Source organism: Mixophyes fleayi, chromosome 5, assembly GCF_038048845.1.
Source record: "Mixophyes fleayi isolate aMixFle1 chromosome 5, aMixFle1.hap1, whole genome shotgun sequence".
Taxonomy (NCBI): Eukaryota; Metazoa; Chordata; class Amphibia; order Anura; family Limnodynastidae; genus Mixophyes; species Mixophyes fleayi.
In genome coordinates, this window is record NC_134406.1 from 241,300,447 (window position 1) to 241,321,761 (window position 21,315).

Genomic DNA, 21,315 nt, shown 5'->3' on the forward strand with positions numbered 1-21,315 from the left:
AAGCAAAGTATAGTAAAAAAAATGAGTAACTTTGCACCTTGGCAAAACCATGTTGCATTGGAAGGGAGCTAATTTTAAAATGTGAGGACAGACTTATAGTTGGGGTAGGGCCAGACCCGGCGCTCCCATTAGGCAAGGTCAGGCAGTTGCCTAAGGCGCCGGGCTCTAATGGGCGCCACAGAATTAAAATGCTTTTATTATTGTACTTTAAAACTGTGCGGCGACCGCTGAGCATACCTTCCACGGCCGCCGCACAGCTTCAGATAGATCCACGGGGAGAGGGGAGGGGCTATGGATCACCACCGCCGCCCCTCCCCTCCAACAGCTGATGGGGCGCTCCGTCTCCTCCCCTCCACTCACTGACTGTCGGGCGTGACATCAGCATCACGGCCCGACAGTGACAGTGAGGGACGGGACCCGGCAGAGAGGAGCAGCTTTATGGAGCCAAGTTAAGGTAAGGAAAGAAGTGGGGGGGGGGCGGATTTTAAAATTGTGCCTGGGAAGGGGGCCGATTTTGAAATTGTGCCTAGGGTGCCGAGGACCCTAGCACCGGCCCTGGGTAGGGCATGTCCTAGATCAACCTTATATTTCGGTGTAAAAATATAGCTATCAGGTATTTGTGTTCTATATAAAAAAACAGTCAGTATTTATCCTATGTGCAAAATAATACCCCTTGCATTATAACATGGTTTTGTCCAGGAGAAAATGTACTTCTTGCTTTCCTTAGTGAAGCAGGCCCAGTACGAGTGCCTTGATGAATCAGGACCATTATTATGTTTGTCATCATTTTTATTAAGTAATTCACAGTCTAATAGAGTCATGAGTTCAATTCCCGACCATGGCCTTAACTGTGTGGAGTTTGTATGTTCTCCCCGTGTTTGGGTGGGTTTCCTCCAGGTGCTCTGGTTTCCTCCCACACTCTGAAAACATACTAGTAGGTTAATTGGCTCTTATCAAATTGACCCTAGTCTGTCTGTGTGTGTGTTAGGGAAATTAGACTCTAAGCTTCAATTGGGCAGGGACTGATGTAAGTGAGTTCTTTGTACAGTGCTGCGGAGATAGTGGGGCTATATAACTAGATGATGATGATGATGATAGAGGACACTGATTGCTCCTAATATCTGCACACCTTAGTGTGATGTCACATTCAGGGCCTGATTCAAATTGGAACTAGAAGTGGAATAGATCCTTCTCCTTCTTCACCTCCCTCCTCTATGTGTCTGTTTTTCAATAACGCTTTGAGCCTATGATTACACCTCCCCCTTTTAACACCTTCACTTACGTCCCACTCATATGCACTGCTTGCTAAAACTGTTGCCCTGTTAAAGTGATACTTAGGATATCATATCTTGTACCATATGTCTTGTACTGTACTATGAAGTATGACTGATTTATGCTTAACGGTGTATTGTACTTTCAGAAGCACTTGTGCACAATACACCTATGAACTTTTGCATAGTTTCGACGGTATTCAAATCTAAGCGGATCTGTGCAATATAAGGTCACATCAGAACGCATACAAAAAAATGTACATTATAAAATAAATGTAGAACTCTAAACAGAATAATCATTAAGAAAAATATGATTGGCTTAAAAAAATTCTTATAATTTTTTTTATACATTAAATTTAAATGTTCTTTATGTGTACTGTACATACAATGCCTTTGTTTTTATGGTCTCGCTTACTTGCATACACATGTTCTGTGCTAGCTAGAGGCATGAATATGTATACTTTTATGTTGTACCAGTCATCACTATGAGTCGGCACTTACTATGTCCGAACACGAAGCAGGCCCTTAATTGTCCCAAATTAAAATAATTTATTTATGTGACTAAACATGGTGAGGATGTCTTATGGGTGATTTTATAGCACTAATGGTTTTTAAATTATTGACAGCCGTGTTTTGTACAAGTGCCCAAAGGGCTCTATATATACACACTCCATTTGAAATACATTATATTTCAGCAGACCCTAGTACACAGAGCATTTTCAGCACTCATTAAAAGCTCTGTACTTTTAAAAACACTAGAAACAGTAAACATTAACAAAACATATACATCATCATCATCATCAATCATAAAAATCCCTGGTGTAAAAAGCACTACCATTATGAGATGTGAGGTTCACTTACAGATAGAATAACAAAATACTATATGGAAGTGGAAAAAAAGTATTTATTATTATACCCTTTATAGGATAACTGAAAATAATTTAGTTGCAAGCTTTTGAAACTGCTGATCTCCTGGTCATTATCTGTACATTCCTGTCTGTATAGTAGTTTATCTCTCGCATGTGTTGTCAAGTTATTGGCTATTTGCTATTCTTGAACCATGCTTGCCCTGCTTTGATACTTTAATCCCGCATCTACTACCAATCTAATCCATTCATCTTACAGTCTCTCCTTCTGCCTTTCTTCTCTCCCCCTGCTCACTCTCCTAGCACCCCTAAACCTTTCACCCACTCATTTGCCTCCATCTTTTCCCCTTCTTTCCTTCCACCCTCTACTCCCCTAGTCTTGCCCAATGTCTCCTCACTCCCTTCCAATACCCATCCTCACCCCCTTCCCATATCTCCGTCCCAGATAATCCAACCCTGCCAATCTCATCCATATCTCCCCACTTCCCTCTCTCTCTGTGCTCTCTGGAATGTCAGATCCACACGTAACTGCCCACTATCCATGACCTCTTCATCTCCATCCCTCTTAACCTTTCTGCCATTAAAGAATCCTTCCACTGACACAGCTTCCCTTGCTGCTCTCTCCTATGGGGGCCTCTCTAGCACCACTCTGTCAGACCTGATGGCTGTCCAGGTGGGAGGGTGGGCATATTCTTATTCTTCAATTGTACCTTCCATATAATCTACCCTGAGCCATCCCTTTCATTCTTTTTAGAGATCCACTTTTCCACCCCATCCTTCTCCATGTCTCGTTATTCTACCTCCCCCTGGTCCCTATGTCTTGATAATTTTGTCCCCTGGTTCTCCCACTGTCTCTCCTTTGACCTTCCCTTTGTCATCCTAGGTGACTTGAAGATCCCCATTGACAACGCCACTCACCCGACATCTATCCAATTTCTCGCCTTTCTTCTTTCTTTGGCCTCTCACAATGAACCTCACCCCCCACCCACTATCTCAGTCACTCCCTTGACCTTGTTTTCTCCCATCAATGTGCTCTTTTTGACTTCTTCGCCCTTCCCACCCTCTAAATGCCATCTCCTCTTCTTCACTCTTTCCTTATCTCCTGAAACCATTCCCTTGCCTCAAATCAGCCCTTACTAGATGTAAGCTTCATACCCTTGATCCTACTCTTTCCCCCTCCTCATTTGAAAATCTCTTCTCCCCTCTATCCACCCTGGCTTTCCCCAAATTGGTGGCCTCCCACTACCACCACACCCTCACCACCGCTCTTGACTCTGCTGCCCTCACCTCTTCTGCCCACCTTTGCCATTGCAGCCATCTCACCAGCTACTTCTCTGACAACTACCTCCTTGATCCTCTTAATCTAGCTTTCAACCCCTCCACTCCACAGATACCACCTTGACTAAAGTCACCAATGATCTTCTCTCAGCCAATTTCAGGGCCACATTTCCCTGTTTATTCTCCTGAACATCTCTGTGGCCTTTGACACCATGGATCACCCTCTGTACTGCACACTCTTAATACCATTGGCCTTTCTGATACCACCCTTTCGTGGTTCACCTCCTACCTCACCAACCACCATTCTCCCCCCATCCTTCCTGTAGGAGTCCCTCAGGATTCTGTCCTTGGCCCTCTGCACTTTTCTCTATACACCTCTTCCCTGGATGAACTCATCAGGTACGTCAGCCTCCAGTATTACCTCTACGCCAACAACATCCAACACTACATCTCCTTTCCCTCCTCTCTCGGGTGTCCAGTTGCCTCTCCTCCTGGATATCCTTATGCTTTCTTAAACTTAACATGGCCAAAACTGAACTCATTGTCTTCCTTCATTGTCTCCCTCAAGAGTCTCCTTCTCTCCCAACTTCTCCATCAGTGTCGACAACATCACTATCTCCTCTGTTCCCCAAGTCCGCTGCCTGGGTGTCATTTTTGACTCCTCGCACTACTTCGCCCCATTATCTTCACACTTCTTTAAGTGGCTCTGATCCCGTTAGTTAGGCCCACGCTAATAGGCACGGTTTCGGCTTGCCCTGAATATACCGCTTGTACTTCATTACCCATCTAGACTATCAGTAGCTGTGTCGAGAGTTGTAGCGCTATTTGTGTACAGTACTGTAATACCATGAACTGTCTTGTTGTTTTCACTCTGTATGGTTCTGCAGACCAATCTTGGCACCTTATAAATAAAGGATAATAATGTCTGAATAAGACCATTTCAATTTTTCATTAATAACATCACAAAATTGCTTTATTATATAAATTTCCATTAACACTTCAATGATGTTCTACACATTTAAAATTCCATCACCTTTGCCATGTGGGTTTATTCCTTTATAAAAGGTTGTCTCTTAAATTACCATAATACAAGTATAAATGTGGCAAAGAAGAAGATACTGTTCACACATCTCCTTCCAAAAACAGGTCTTCCTCAGCAAAGTAAAATTACATTTAGTTCAAATATAAGAAAATCCGAATCAAGCACCGGTCTATGTGCTAAAAGGCTTCAACATCGCTGAGCCGATGTATCTAAATCCAAGAAAATTTTAGTGGTGCTGATTGCATCTAATTATAGCTTTACATTGAGCTGTGCCATTATACTAAGCAATTATTGGCATGTATACAATGTTATAGATGAACATATGTACATTTAGTAAGAAGCCGCTCAGCTGGAAATCTAATTCCTTTTCCACCTAGGGGGTAAACAGTCTGTGTTTCGGTTGTGCAATTAAACTGCAGCATATTTTACTCTGCCATAAAACGCTCTTAAAAGTAACGAGTCTCATTTACAATATCATTAGGGAATTTCCCATCTGTAAATAAGTGCCTTACAGAGTTTACTATTTAAATACATCAAACCCCATACTGGAACATTGTCTTAATAAATGATAAATTATGGAAATAACTGATTATAAAAGTTTGGAAAAAAGTATAATGTGCTACAATATGCAGCGTTTCAAAGCAAGTTGATCTCATGGGAGACCAGAAAATTATTATCAGAGTAGAGTGAATTGCCAGCATTCTGTTTCATTTGCAAAGTTATATTTATCCTGCAGTACGGTCACCTAGAGACGTTTCTTTTATCATTAACGAATATAAGATTAAAAGTTTTCATTCAGTCCAAGAGACCCTTGTTTGGATTCATCCTTGTATTTAATCGACATGAATGGAAGCTGCAATTTCATCATACAAACCAAGAAATTGTGCACCCAGGGCCTGATCAACCATTAGGCTGATCAGACTGCAGCCTGGGACGCTGGGTCCCTATGTGGCGCAGCGCTGACACAATTAACAAGGATTTTAAAAAAAAAAAATGTCCTACCTAAACTGTCAGCGCTGCCTCCTCAATGATCGGCAGCCCCTGGTCTCAAGGGGGCGGTCCCGGCTGTCAATGTAGCTAATTACACTGCAGTAGGCATCTAACAGCAAATCCAATGCTGTTAACTGCCCTGTCAGTGCAGCTGCGGTGCTAATCTTAGTGTGATCATGTGAGATGATTATATGACCACATTTGCTGCACTGATAGGGCAGCTGACAGCATGGGATGTGCTGTGAGCTGCCTTTCAAAAAGACAGATGTGTCGGAGAGAAGAGGAGCAGAAGACTTCAAGGTAAGTTCTATTTGTTAAATATAAGGGGGAGGAGGAGGGAGATTAACTGGAAACTGTTGATGGTTTGGGGGAGGGGAGTTAAGGAAGTAGCTAGGGGGGGTTAATTAAGTGACTGGGGGGTTAATGAAGTGACTGGGAGGGGGGTTAATGATTTGACTGGGGGGTTAATTAAGTGACTGAGAGGGGGTTAATGAAGTGACTGAGAGGAGGTTAATGAAGTGACTGGGGGGTTAATATTATTCTGAATTTGCACTACAAGTTTTTGTGGGGTGTCAGATATTCCCCAGTTCTAAAAAAAGTAATTTCCTGATATTCAAAATACTATATACCAGCAGTATATATTTCTAAATTTGCACTACAAGTTTTTTGGGTGTCAGATATTCCCCAGTTCTAAAAAAGCCATTTTCTGGTGCTCAAAGTATTATCTAGCAGCACTATATATTTCTGAATTTGCACTACAAGTGATTGGCTCAAATATTCCCATATTGTCCATTTCTAATTTATTGTACAACCTATGCAGGCTGGGTTTTTTTCTATTTAGCTACAAGTGGAGGGAGTCCTATACAGACAGAAACCAAACTGCCTTTGTCCATTTCTATTTTATTGTACAGTCTATACAGGCTGGCTTTTTTTCTATTAAACTACAAGTGGAGGGTGTAATATACACCGAAAGACGATGGCTACATTCCCAATATGCAAAGATGAAGAGGAAGACAAGCAGGCTTGTCTGTATAATTTGCAGGCAAGTGTTAGAATTAAGGATGGCCTACCAGGGATTAAACTGTATTTTTCATAATTTGCTCTAAGAAGGTTTGGGTGTACACTACAGCCAAACACAAAAGCTGCTTTGGGCATTTCAATCTATTGTACAGTCTTTGCAGGCTGCTTTTTTTTTCTATTGAACTATAAGTGTCGGGTGTAATATACAGTTAGACACCAAACTGCCTTTTTTGTTATGAATTTCGATCAATCTTTTTAGTGCGTTGTCTGGCACCCTGGATTGGTGTGTGTCTGATAAAAGCACACATCCCGGGGGGGGGGGGGGGGGGGCAGTGCTCGTTGACATTTATTAGCTGTAGGATTTACTCACTTATCCAAGAAACAGGTGGATCACTAAATTATGTTATTTTAGACCAAACAAATGTATTTTTGAACAAATTGCAAAACAAAACCAAACAAAACCAAAACACGCGAGGGCGGTTTTGCCAAAACCAAAACACGAAGGTAATCCAGATCCAAAACCAAAACCAAAACACGGGGGTCAGTGACCATCTCTATTTATGAGGCACAAAGCCTAAATAATTGCAAGTGCAAAATGTTGCTGAGCAAATTCAGTGTAGGGCAGTTCCCAAAGTGTGCACCGCGGCTCCCAGGGGTGCCGTGAAGCTGTCACAGGGGTGCGTGGCCAGAAAAAAAAGAAAGAAAAACTTATCAATCCGGCGTCACCTGGGACCCAGCATTCTCCTTCCTCCTTCTCACTGAATGTCGGGCGTGAAGTCATCACATCCGAGATATTTAATGAGAAGCAGCGGGAGAGAGGAGGATGCTGGGTTCCGGGCGCCGCCGGATTGGTAAGAAGACAGAAGAGAAGACAGAAGAAATAGAAGAAAGAAGACCAAGTATGATAAGTAAAGAAAGGGGAGGGGAAATGGTGATAAGAAACAGCAATGGAGGGGCAAAAGAATGAAGGAGGGGCAGTGTGTGGATGAAGAGGGCAAAAGTGAGGATGAAGAGAGGCAGAGTGAGGATGAAGAGGGCCAGAGTGAATGAAGGGGGCACAGTGGATGAAGGAGGGCACAGAGTGTGTGGATGAAGGAAGGCACAGAGTTTGTGGATAAATGAGGGCACATAGTGTGTGGATGAAGGAGGGCATAAAGTGTGTGGATGAAGGGGGCACAGAGTGTGGATAATGGGGCACAGACTGTGAATGAAGGAGGGCACAGAGTGTGTGGATGAAGGAGGGCACAGAGTGTGGATGAAGGAGGGCACAGAGTGTGGATGAAGGAGGGCACAGAGTGTGTGGATGAAGGGGGCACAGTATGATGATTTTTGTACTTGTTGTTTTACTTTGATCTTATTCCGCTTAGTATTAGCTGTAAATTATTCTTTGACAGAAATATAATTGAATATAATATATAAAAATATTCTTTTCCCTTGGATTTATGTGTATTATTATTATTAGTAGTAGTAGTAGTAGTAATTCTGTCCTGACCTAAATACTTATTACATTATTTTGACCCAACTACTTATAAAACAGGACTGCTCGGTAATTATTTTGGAGGGGTGCCTTGAAAAAATGATGAAGAATCTAAGGGTGCAGCAAACTGAAAAAGTTTTGGAACCACTGGTGTAGGGTATCAAGTGTAAAATGGTTGTCTAAGGTATTCTGCAATAATCATGGCTCTTGCAGCATTAGATGCTAGGTCAATATACAACACCAAACTCCAGATAGAGATAAAAGATGTAAAGATCCAAGTCCTTGCTAGACATGGTAGTATTCACCACCAGAATAGGCTGTGCCTGGTTCTGCATAACAGAGGAAGCAGGACCGCCATCAGGGGATTACGGGGGGTACAACTGTAAGGGGCCTGGACAGACTTGGGGCCCGCCTTGACATGTTTTCCCCGCCACCTTGGGTTTCACATTGCTTTGATGCGGAAGCTCATAGTCACTGATAGAGGCCCAGGGAGGGGGTTTTAAAAGACCCCAGGAGATGGGATTCGAGGAGGGCAGGAAGACCTGCCTCTTTCATTTGTATTGGGCCGTACAGTTTCTGATGGCAGCCCTGCCAAATATGCATAGTGCCACAGACATTCATCCTAGAGCAGTGGTTTCCAAACTGTGTGCCTAGGCTCCCTGGGGTGCCTCGGCAATCTCACAGGGGTGCCTCGGCCAGGGCCACTGGTAAGCAAGGCGAGGGACTACTTGGTAATTATTTTGGATTAGGGGTGCTTTGAAAAAATTATGGAGACCCTAAGGGTGCCTTGAACTGAAAAAGTTTGGGATCCACAGTCCTAGAGTATTCAAGTACTACAGCCGGAGTAACAAATATTCCAGAACCCACAATGCTGCAGATAAGAAGGCAAACACTATCATAAAAGCTTAAAGTTCTTTTCATATAAGCAATTGTCATCTCCTGACACTACGCAGTTCTTGTTTTTGACATGGTTGCTTAGTTCTCCCTTTTTTCATAACAGGCAATTTATGATATACTAATGATGCATTTGCTTATTGTGCAGGGTTGGTTGTATATATGATTAAGTTCCAAGCAGGCATGCATTAAGCTACTCATAGAATACACTTAGCTGTTTATTATCTTGATTCCAGTGATAATAACACATTTTAACAAATGTAATTTGTTTTTTTTCCAGACAATAAGACAGCCAGTGTAAAGGTTAATGAATTTAGGTCAGTCATCACAAGGACACAGGCATGTTTATGCAAATGAAGCTCATGCAGACCTGTAAATATATAACATCTCCTCCTTCACCCAATTATATTTCTTGATACACTGGAAGATTTTAGGCTTTTGTAAGAAGACAGAGTTGAACATGTCACAAGATAAAGGCTGCATGTATTGCATACTTACCAACTTTCTGAATTTGGCTTCCGGGAGCCTGCCGGGGGAGGTGGGCGTGAGGGGGCGGGGCGCCAAAAATTGCATCATTTTGGATCTGCACTCTGTGACATAATGACGCAAATGTGTCATTTTACACCGGGGGTGGGGCCAAATGACGCGAATCCCGGAGAATCGCGGCATTTTGGACCAGATTCAGGAGATTGCCATAATCTACCGGGAGTCCGTGAGACTCACCCAAAAAGCAGGAGTCTCCCGGACATTCCGGGAGAGATGGCAAGTAAGATGTATTGTAGGTTGATAAGGATGTCTACAAACATGATATAAGAAATATTAGAGCGCTATCTATCTCTCATAGACCTGTGGTGAACATGGAAGAGAATACAATAAAAATATGCTTATATTCAATTTGTTGATAGAGTGTTCTCTGGCGAGTTTTCAACCATATGATCCAAACATAAAAAAAAACAAAATGACAAATATAGTTCAACATTGTATGGACAAATAAATGTTCAAATTTATAATCTAAAGTGATTTTTTAGTGATCCAGGTTATTCATACAGTCCCCTCTTGTGAATAAACTTAAGCTTGTGGTAAGAACATCATAGCATGTAGACCTGTGAGTCACCTTCCACAGTGAATCACCCCTCCGGGTAATACACATACTAGAAAAAGTCTTGAGATTTTCATATAACCTAATTTTTTATTGTTTCCCAAAGATGCATTCAAGGAATAATGCTCACTATTGGCATCTATCTGTCTATCTGGAAGGAATACCTGCACATTACTTTTGCTTATTTGGATTTTATATGTTTTTTTTTAGAATTTCTAGTGTATAATAAAATCTGTGATATTGATTTTAAATAACCTATTGCACTGGATTTTTTTTATATTTTAAAATTTTTATGGGGATGATCTACATGAGTAAACTCCATCCATGATTTTGCCTATTTCCTGAATGTATTTTTGGGAAATGAGTGGTCATCTGTATCGAAAAAGACAGAGAGGCAAATGAGGACAGTTATTCTGTTATAGTGTGACTAGCCCAGCCTGGCATAAAGCATGGTAATTGTTAACACTTTTGCTGGGGAAACCCAAGCTTTTTGTCCCTTGCTTTAACAGTAACCAGCCCAGGCTTTTGCATTGGCTATACACTGTGGGATGGGTGTTAGAATTCTGATCCTAATTTGTATCAGACCTGCAGTACCTCTATGCAATCAGAGGTGCTGCTGTTTTAGGTAAGAGCTCTGATCCTAATTTGTATCTGACCTGCAGTACCTCTATGCTACCAGAGGTGCTGATGTTTTAGGTAAGAGCTCTGATCCTAATTTGTATCTGACCTGCAGTACCTCTATGCTACCAGAGGTGCTGATGTTTTGCCATTGGACATTTCCATCTCTTCCCTGATCATCAGCTGCACCTGTTCCACTGCCTTATATGCCCCAAACATTGCTCCTTGCAGTTAGTCAATTGCCTGAGTCCTAACAACAGGACACTTTTTTATTATTTATTGATTTCTTTTTTAAGAAACAGTAAAAATACATGATGTTGGTGTCATCAACAGCAGCATATATCTTTACACCAGGCTTTAATGACCCACAAAGAGAGCCCTAAGGACATATTTGGAGATGTGGCCAAGTTTAACTAGGTTTCCTCTCTAGGGGAAATGCTTCACTTATGTGTACATGATCAGGGGCGGACTGGACCGGGGGGCAGGGGGGCAGCGGGCACCCGGGCCGCTCAGTCTAACGGCTGTTCGGGCCGGCCGCCTCCCCCCATTTCCCCCCGTGGATGAAATTCTTTTTTCAATAGTATGCGGCCGCGGCATTATGACGCGGCCGCATCGCGTGTCACGTGATGCGGCCGCCTGTGCGCCCCCCGGCCGAAACCTGCCAGCCCGCGCCTGTACATGACCCTACAGTACTGAATTTGGATATGCCCACCACAACTGTCATTTACATGATTTGGCCACATTCTTTTGCTTATGCACAGGCACATTGTTTGAGAGGTCTTGCAATGGGCGCAAATGTAACAAGGCTTATATAAGGAGTAGCTTATAAATTATAGAGCACCTACGTGGTATCCCAGACCACTGGGAACACTTGTGATCGCACTTGATGCCTGACCAGGCAATGAGCACTAATTAGCAATGATTATGCCCCCAGAATCAGCATTAAAGACACACGAGGGGAGAAAGAACAATAGTCAGCAATGTGAAACATATGATTGCTTCTATGCATGAAACCTGGTTACCTAAAGAGGACTGTTGAAATTGGAAAGTTAGAATGAATCAGCAGAGAATGGAAAATAATCACTGACACGCCAAAAATGCAATATAACAGGATTACAAACTTTTAAAGCTGATTTTATCACCAGTGTCAGTGCGTCATCAAAGACATGAGTCATATGGCAAAGAGCTAAAAGCTTTTACTCTCACTTTTTACCAAAGTAATATGGAGCTACAGGGCTGAAAAATGTATGACCTCGGGTTAGAGGAAGGTTACCTTCATTGCCCAGTCTCATCTACACTCAGGAAAAGATACCAGCAAATAGTGTACAGTACAAAGCAAGGCGCTGCTGTAACATTTAAGATTGACAGTTAAATCATCACACTTTTGCAAAAGGAAAAAAATACTGCTAAGTTGTACAAGCCGAGGTGCAAAGAATCTGTCAACACCAACCAGGATCGATATATATGACCTGCATCCATATTTGGCATATTTGATGTCTAGAGAATTGTAATCCCAAAGCAATAAGAAGCCTAGCTAAAGAGCAGCTAATGGTATCAAAATTGATCAGGGCAGTCAAATGATGAAATGCACTAATTGTGTGAAATATTATCCGTAATCCAGCAGTAGCAGAGCCAAACAGCGTTTGGATTTGATACACATGGACATGTGTGGACCAATGAGCTTTGAGACCCCAGGAAGGAAGATATATTTTCTCCCATTCATTGATGATCATGTAAGACATATAATAGTCTACCTGCTTCACAGGAAGAATGAAGTAATGGAGAAATTTGAAGAATATTTTGCTGAAGTCAACAACAAGTTTGGCAGGATGCCAAAGACTCTAAGGGGCTGGTTTAGAAGTGGACGCTTTTGCGTTCTGAATGCATGTAGGGAAATACATACAGAAAGTATACTAGTAGCATTTACACCAGATGTACATCAGGTGTAACCAGTGTGTATACTTACACACCACAATAGCATAGAGATGTGATTAACAGTGTTAATAATGAATCGCAAATTCACATTACTCTATCTGTACTCAATATAATAATGAAAGGAAGTGTATAGCGGTGGTAATTGTTAATGCGATTACCACAATTACGACACCCACTTGACCTACAAATAAAAAATGAAAGTGTTAAAAAATTATGTAAATATTAATAGACTTACCTTTAAACCGACTGTGCAGATAACCGATGGAGAAGTATGCTGACTGCAAGTCATCATCATCATCATCACCATTTATTTATATAGCGCCACTAATTCCGCAGCGCTGTACAGAGAACTCATTCACATCAGTCCCTGCCCCATTGGGGCTTACAGTCTAAATTCCCTAACATAAATACACAGAGAGAGAGAAAGACACACACAGACAGGCACAGACTAGAGTCAACTTGTTAGCAGCCAATTAACCTACCAGTATGTTTTTGGAGTGTGGGAGAAAACCAGAGCACTCGGAGGAAACCCACGCAAACACAGGGAGAACATACAAACTCCACACAGATAAGGCCATGGTCGGGAATTGAACACATGACCCCAGTGCTGCAAGGCAGAAGTGCTAACCACTATGCCACTGTGCTTCCGCAAGTGATTTGAATAAAGAACTGTCCGATACTGCATTTTACTGTCATCACGGCTTTTATTAATCCAAATTTAAAGTGGCAATGTCGGGGCCCCGCAGGTTAAGTGTTTAAACACTTAACCCGACATTGCCGCTTAATTAGTTATCCCTTCCAGAAGCTATAATTACGGTATAGATATAATTTATTTATTTAGACCTCTACTGGAGGGGGGAAATTTTAATACCCATATGTTATTTTTATTTCCGCAAATGTCCCCTATTTTAGCTTATGAATAATAAAGAATTAAAGTAGCAAGGAGTACATTTGTCATTGGTGGGCGGCAGCAAGTATCTTCTTGCATTACTGCTGTATTTACCACGGCAGAGCTCATTGCCGGAGCCAGGCAAAGCACCCCCCCCCTCCCATGTTAACAATTCCTTCACCGGCAGCCTAAAGCTACCAGCGAATGGAGGATCTGACTCCTGTGTGGCTACGGTTGTGCAGGTGCCCAGAGATCAATCAGTGATGGATGAGGAGCGGCTTCTCCAGCGGCTATGGAGTCTTATTGATTCTATTAGAAAGTTAAGCTAACACCATCTTGAGATGGCGTCAGTTTTCAAAGGCAGGCTTTTCATCGCTTGTTAAATTAGGTCACATCGCAGTCCCTATAGAAGTCTATGCAGTAACTACCGTTGAACAGGGTAAGGCAGGAAAAATCTCTTGATATATTAAAAGAAGAGCTGTGATGGCCGGTCTCTGGGGGAACAGCTGTTTTTTATATATTTTTGGCTCAGCTTAGTAAAAAGACCCTTAAAGCGGCACAGACAACATATTAGCAGACTATGGGCCTGATTCATTAAGGAACGTAAGTCCCGTTGCATGTCGTATAGGCACAGCAAGGGCGTCCCAAGGTCAAGCGCGCACACATTTGTCCAACTTAAGCTCTGGGCATCTCTCAGGTACATGATTTTAACCCCTGTCACTTGCACCAGCTACAGGCAGCTGTAAGTGCCGACTGATAGTGATGACTATCACATATGCAATGCCAGAATATGTGATTGCATTTAAGACAAACAGTAAAATGCATCTTATGTACAGTAGGCATGAAGAACATCCTAATATATGCATTTCATTTTTTTTAAAAAAATGATAAAAAAATAAAATACATGTATTTGTATTAATGTTTGTAGTATTAACAGGTGCTAATGTATTTATTTATTTTTCTCTGTGCATTCCGATGGGACTTTATATTGCACATATGCATTGTGCGTATTGTCTGTCTGCATACGGCAATTGCCATATAGCCAGAGCTTAGTTACACCTGTATTCAGATGGAAACGTTTCTTGAGATCCACTTGAATGCGGGCGTACATGCAAGAAATTTCTGTCTGTTATAAAAAAAAAAAACCTATACGTTCTTCTTGGTACATATGTGCCCAAGATTTAAATAGTAACTATTATAAAGGGCATTCATGCTTGACCTGTTTGCTGAGTCATAGGTCAGGGTGGTAAAAAAAAGATTAGTAATAAACCACTGTCACACAATCTGCAATTGCTTTCTTCTGAATAGATGAAACTACATTTACTTGTCACTTTTCATTAAATTAAAACCACAGGCCCATGCCACAGATTCATCATTTAAATTGTGCTGTCTACTTTTATATATCTTAGATATTTATGATCATCACGTACCCTTATATGATTTCCTCCATGATAGTGTCCCCATGATTAAAGTATTTATTGTATGTATGTTAATTCTGGTTGTGTCTTTATAAGGCTGTGGTTATAGAACCAACAAATCATTTAGGTTTGTATAGAATATTGCACAGTAGATGCAGCCATTAATTGGGCTGAATCAATATTCATAAGAATACAAGCAATAAATTCACTGGAAACGAGTGACATCACCATCAATATGGGATCTGTATATTCATGAGAATGAAAAATAATTAATTAGGAAATAGTTACATGACTTGAGGTCTGAGGCACTGTGTGCCTCATTCCTCTGTGTTTTCACAAGTTTCTAATGGATTGCATTGCTAAACTGCATTCCTATGAATACGGAATTTGTATTTCAATTTATGTTTTAATATTTATTGCAAAATCCTATATTTATTTCTATTAAAATTGAAAAAGGAAAAGGGGAGTTGTAGCCCACAGCAACCTATCAGATCCTAGTTTATATTTATCTAGTGCATTCTACAAAATGATAGCTAGAATCTGATTGGTTGCTAGAATGATAGCTAGAATCCACTTTTTCTTTTAAGAAGGTTTGATAAATAAAACCCTTACGGCTAGATTTACTAAAGGGACGTTTTTAGGCTAGTTTAAAACTGCCGGATTTACTATATTCCAAACCGCTGTCAAAATGGCCACAAATGACATTTTTCAAAACCTCCACTTTACAAACCGCCATCCCGATTTTAACAATGATGAACATACAAACAGCTGGATTTACTAAGCTGGGGATTTCAAAACCGCCACAAAACAGCCATCCAAATGGGCAAAATAAAAGAGGTGGTTGTGAATGGCGAGATTGCTCAAGCTGTATGCTGTCTGATCTATTTTGCCATTCAGAACATGAGAGAAAGCACCATTGATATTTTAATTATTAGCAAAAACATTATTTATTGATAAAGGAACAAAATAAATTTAATATTAATTTAAGAGAGAATTTTTTTTTTATAATTTTTATTTAAAGGGACACTATTATATTATGTAGAAAATGTGAATATATAATATTATTAACTGATTGTTAGTGGTGAATATAATCATTTATGTTGCACAATTTGTCCTTACATATTGTCCAAATAATATAATAATTAAATAATTTCATCCCCTTGATGTAATAAAAATATTTTATTCCCTCATAAGTTAATATTTCATTCATTTTCCCCTTAATCAATAAATAATGATTGCCAACATAATTTAAACGTCAGTGGTGCTTTCTCTTATGTTCTGAATAGCAAAATAGTTCAAACAGCATGTTTAAGCTATCAAGCCATTCTGAAGCAGGTATTAAAACTGTCCTGTCCTGTCTTTTGAATGGCAGTTTTGTTGGCGGTTTTGATGGCGGTTTTCAATCCGCCTTACATCGCCAGTCATTTTAAATTGAAGCCTCAAGCCGCCCTATAGTAAATGCGGCAGTTTTAACCACTAAACCGCCAGCGATGGGTAGCGGATTCAAACCGCTGCCAAACACAATTCTTAGTAAATCTAGCTCTTCGTCGCTTATATTATTTTTTCTTTTGCTGCCTTTTTTACAGGATTTTTTTGTCCCTGAAAATGTCCCTGTTTTTTAATCTTTCACTCCATTTCTGTTTGCATATTGGATGCAATTCTAACTATGTATTCTTATTCTCTGGGTGTTATAACTTAATATTTATTGAACAGGTGCAGTTATGCCCCTGAAGGGATTTTGGGTTTTTTTTTTTCTTTTTTATTTTTTTTTAATAGTGTTCCTACCTAGAATGTACTGTACATGATGTGCTTAGATGTACCTCCCCTGCATCAAAATGTTCCTGGGATTTGTTTTAATATTTTGGCAACTATGGTAGGGCTTCAACTAATCAGTGAGTAGAGCTTAACCCCAAGTCAACACTTATCAACATAGACAGGAAGGTGCTAATCTTAATTTAGACTCAAGAGGCACAATGTCAAAGAGGTTTCCTATAGACCAGCAGAGGGTAACAGGCGGCCCGTCGAGCCTACACTTGCGGCCCCCAGCCAGCTGCTCCCAATCTTGTTCTCTGCTTAATAAGCAGGGGAAACCAACTTCCGCCTCACGTGACCCCCTCTGCACATGCCCAGAGGAGGGGGAGGGGCACTGTGCTCTCTCTCCTTCCTCTACGCGGCCCGCTTGTAAGCTGGGGTTGCCCATCACTGCCATGGAATAAGTATCCCATATGGCTTTCAACACAGGTAAATACAAATATATAGCTAAATAAGGTTATTTACACAGTTAGTTATGTGCTGTATTAAACATTTCTAGTAAAATCAATGTCTATGTTATTGAATAGAAAAAAAAAACTTTCACATGCAAATAAAAAATATTTAAACTGCATGACAGTAGATATCTGCCATGAGAAATACATACCAGCCATGTAGTTGAGGAAGTTCCAGCCTCCATACGCATACAGGCCTTGAAAAAAAGCCTCTGCAGTCTGAGCTGCATTGGGCACTGCTGAAATAAATGCGTCCTGAAAGGGTTTGGAAGCCTCTGTATTACTTCCAAGCTCAATAAGACCGTACACAATAATAAGGGTCAAGGACATCATCTTAAGTATTGTGAATATGACCTGAACCCAAGTGGCCATCTTGACACTTTTGGAATTGATGACACCCAGAACCCAGAGAATTGCGATGGCTAATATTTTCTTAAGTAGCTCAGGTGGGGGGCACCCGGAGTAAAACGGGCGGCTGACATACTCCGCAAAGGTCAGGGCTCGTGCGGCATTGGACGCAGGTCTTATGAACAACGTTAAAGTCCAGATGGTGATAAAAGCTGGTAGCGATCCCAATCCTCGTCTTACATGGTAATATTCACCACCAGCAAAGGGCAGAGCTGAGCCCAGCTCTGCATAGCAGAGGGCACACATCATACATGCCACCCCGCATGCTGCCCATATACATAAGGAAACACCAACGTTGAGTTGAGAATATTCCAAAACACCTTTAGGAGAGACAAATATCCCAGCACCTATAATACTACCTACAAGAAAGCATATACAATCAAAAAAGCCCAGACGTCTTTTTAAATAAACCCTTCCATCCGTTTCATTCATGTTTCCGTCTTGCGAAGAAGGCTCTGGTTTCAGCATGTCACCTTTAGTCCTGCTAATGTGGACAGAAGTGACAGAGCAGAAACGGTTTACAGTAGCCTAAGTTAAAGAGTGCAATAATAGAAATGTATTACATATTAAACTATATTATATGTTAATGAACTCAGGAAAATGTGCTTGTTATTTGTTCTTCCTGGCAACCAAAGTAAACTAATTAGAGGTAAATGTGTAAGGAAGTGTCCCTAGTCTAGTTACATTTTAACAGAGCCTATGCCAACTTTAAAGTCAGGTTTAGATTTTACAATTGAAGAACCACTGAAGACACTATTTGACATTAACATATAGCCAAGGCTGTGTATTACTGCACTACAGATTTTACACAAAGTAGCTGGAGTGCTTACACTGATCATATTATGTCCGCCGTGCTCTCTTTATATCCTCTTCAGCAAGTTGCCCTGTGAGATGGGAGGTGCTCTATGTATAAAGCTGGGTACACACTACAGAATTTTCCACCAACTTTTTATGCCGATCAATTTTACATCCGATCGATGGTCCGATCGCTCGGTCCATGGACTGCATACACACTAGCCTTGCCTTAGATGATAAAGGGAAGAGCGGCCGTCCCGTTAGCGACTTTTTACAGCCATGTTGTCGTGAGCAATAATTTTAATTTCGTACACACTGAAGCATCATTTGCGGGGCATGTAACGATATACCAAAGACAAGAGCATAAAGGGGCAGAGCTTTCACACCCAAAGCCACATAAAAAGAGAAGGCAACACTGTCTCTTCATTCTTTCCTATAAAATAGAAGTTTATTACCATACATAAAATTTAGGAAAAACATTTAACTGGTTAAGTGCAATGCAATAATTATTCCCTAATAATAAAATCCCTTTGTATGTAATGGAATGCTCCATTCTCTGCGGGCATTATCCACAGCAGAAACGAACGCCCATGTCTGAGTGTATAAAATCACAGGAGCCTGTCTGGCGCCGGGGAGCGTGAAAAGATGGCGAGTGAGGAGAAGGTGTCAGTTAGGATTGCGGGTGAGGAGAAGGTGTCAGTGGGGGTTGCGGGTGAGGAGAAGGTGTCAGTGGGGGTTGCGGGTGAGGAGAAGGTGTCAGTGGGGGTTGCGGGTGAGGAGAAGGTGTCAGTGGGGGTTGCGGGTGAGGATAAGGTGTCAGTGGGGGTTGCGGGTGAGGATAAGGTGTCAGTGGGGGTTGCGGGTGAGGAGAAGGTGTCAGTGGGGGTTGCAGCTATGGAGACGGAGACAGAGTCAGAGATGGTGCTGGAAGGGCCAAAAAATGTTGAAAAAGTTAAGGTGGGGGATGGAGATACTCAAGAAGAGCAAAGAGCAAAGCCAATGAGCCCAAGAGAGGTGGAGATGATGGTAAAAGTGCTGGACCAGTACGACTACGACATTAAAAAAGGTGAGTAGCACATGTAGTGTACCTGTTTGAAGGACTTTATTTCAATCAAGTTTCACACAAAGCAATCTAAATGCCTAATTTGTAACATAGATTTTTTTTGTCAGAACGAACAATTAACGGTGAGAAGGCCTGTTAGATACCACTGATACCACTAATCTAACACCTGGTATCAAACAAGAAAAATTGTTGTTGAATCTCTAGATATGAAAGAAGTTATAAACAAAGGTATTTCAGTGAACATGTAGAGACAACTAAATGCTTTGGTCACATACCTGTACTGTTATAATTACCCAAAATGGCGCCTGTTTTCCAGAATATATGGAGGTTAAGCCGCTATTATTGCACCACAGGGACCACAACATAATCTGATCTCGAGCAGTGTGCAAGGTGAGCAAATGAGAGTATTTCTGGTGTTGGATATAACTTACAGATATAGAAGTTTAATGGTAAACATTTTTTATTTCCTTGTTTCGTAGGTAAAGAAATCAAAGGGAATAGAAACCCAAGCGACATCAAGAAAAAAATTAAAAACCTTGAGAAAAATTTTGTTGAAATGTGTATGCTGTTTGGAACTGTTCTGCCACAAACCAGTAGCACCTTTAAAGTGTAATACTATTTTTTTCACTTGTCAAATTCTGCAATAAAAATTGTTGTACTTATTTGTAATATATCTGCAATAAAACTGTTGCATGAACACTGTGAGGTTTATTATGGGTATTTTACAAATATTAGTTAATAAAGGTTAACATGACTTTATAAGTTTAATAGTTTATAAAGGGTAACACACAAGCTTTATACAAGTATAATGGTCTGCAGCCAGACAGGTGTAATACACATCTATACAAAACACAAGTCTGTGATGTGCAGATACCACACCATGTGGGACTGGTACAGGCATCCCAAATTTACATACACACGCCCCCCAGGTTGAGGAAGTATCGGAGGATTGTCGTGGATCGGTCGGAAGTTTATAAACACTACACAATGGAAAGGAGATTGGAACGAAAATCTTGAACGGTACTGTGAGAGTATACAAAATAAAAATGACATATCCATATAAGTAATCATTATGTTATCGTTTTAAAAGAAATTAGTAGATATTGTAATCAGCTTTGAAAAAATTTTGCAAAAGATGTTCTCAGAGAATATGGACAAGCCAAGGATGGACAGTGAATGTTCTATGAAAAGTAACATTGAGACTGGTGGCAGAATGCCTGAGAAGCTAAAAGCATAAGAAAGATTTGTTTAAAACTTACAAATTGCACAATACGCATAATGTATCATTAGCTTGTTGTTTTCATAATTTACTGTTTTCTAATTGGTTGTTAAGCTTCTATACCCCTAAAAACTGTTATGTATAATTATATGAGTTATTTCTGCAGTAAAAGTAGTTTCAGTTTGGAAACCAGACACTTGTGTGGTCTCTTATTCTGTGCTCCGATCGATCGTCACTATAGATATTTGACTAACTGCTGACTGACTTTTTCAATTACAGATGGTTATTCTGCTAACATAGGTAAATAACCCCAACATTTCTTGGTGCCGAAACCCGGGAGTGCACATCGATTGCCAGAAAAATAAGACCCTCTGGAACGGACTGTAACTGCTGACTACACAAATGCGTACGGTAAGTAAACATTGAGTGTGCTTTACACTTCGTTTACTTCGTACTTAGCACTTATGGTTCTTGCACTCCTATGAACCTAATTGATAAGTCAGCTCTTGATATTTCATTAGAGAAAGTACATGTTTAATGTAATGTTTTATTTGTTTTAGTCTAATTGTCTATGAATGTGAAAGTATGTGAACCATTGAAGGAAAATTGGGGTTGTAATTGGTATACCTCTTGCATGGTATGGTACTGTAATGGATATACAGGAGGTGATATTAAAGTCTCAACAATTGGTCCTCATAGAATAAGACAATGGTTCCAAATGCCAAGGTTCTCATAATTATTGGTGTTGTTGTCCTAGCGTTGATGTTCA

At 40.7% G+C, this 21,315-nt stretch overlaps 1 protein-coding gene across 2 annotated transcripts in view; it reads right to left on the reverse strand.

Moving 5' to 3' along the window:
* LOC142157864 (b(0,+)-type amino acid transporter 1-like) overlaps positions 1 to 21,315 on the reverse strand; it is a 53,207-nt gene that overhangs the window by 12,915 nt on the left and 18,977 nt on the right. Inside the window, exon 1 of one of the 2 annotated variants that reach the window (XM_075211393.1) lies at positions 17,214 to 17,715. The exons of the other annotated variant lie outside the window; for it this stretch is intronic. Within the exon in view, the coding sequence (XP_075067494.1) occupies positions 17,214 to 17,715 (502 nt within the window). Of the gene's footprint in view, positions 1 to 17,213; positions 17,716 to 21,315 lie in introns of those variants that run through there. 2 annotated transcript variants of the gene reach the window in all.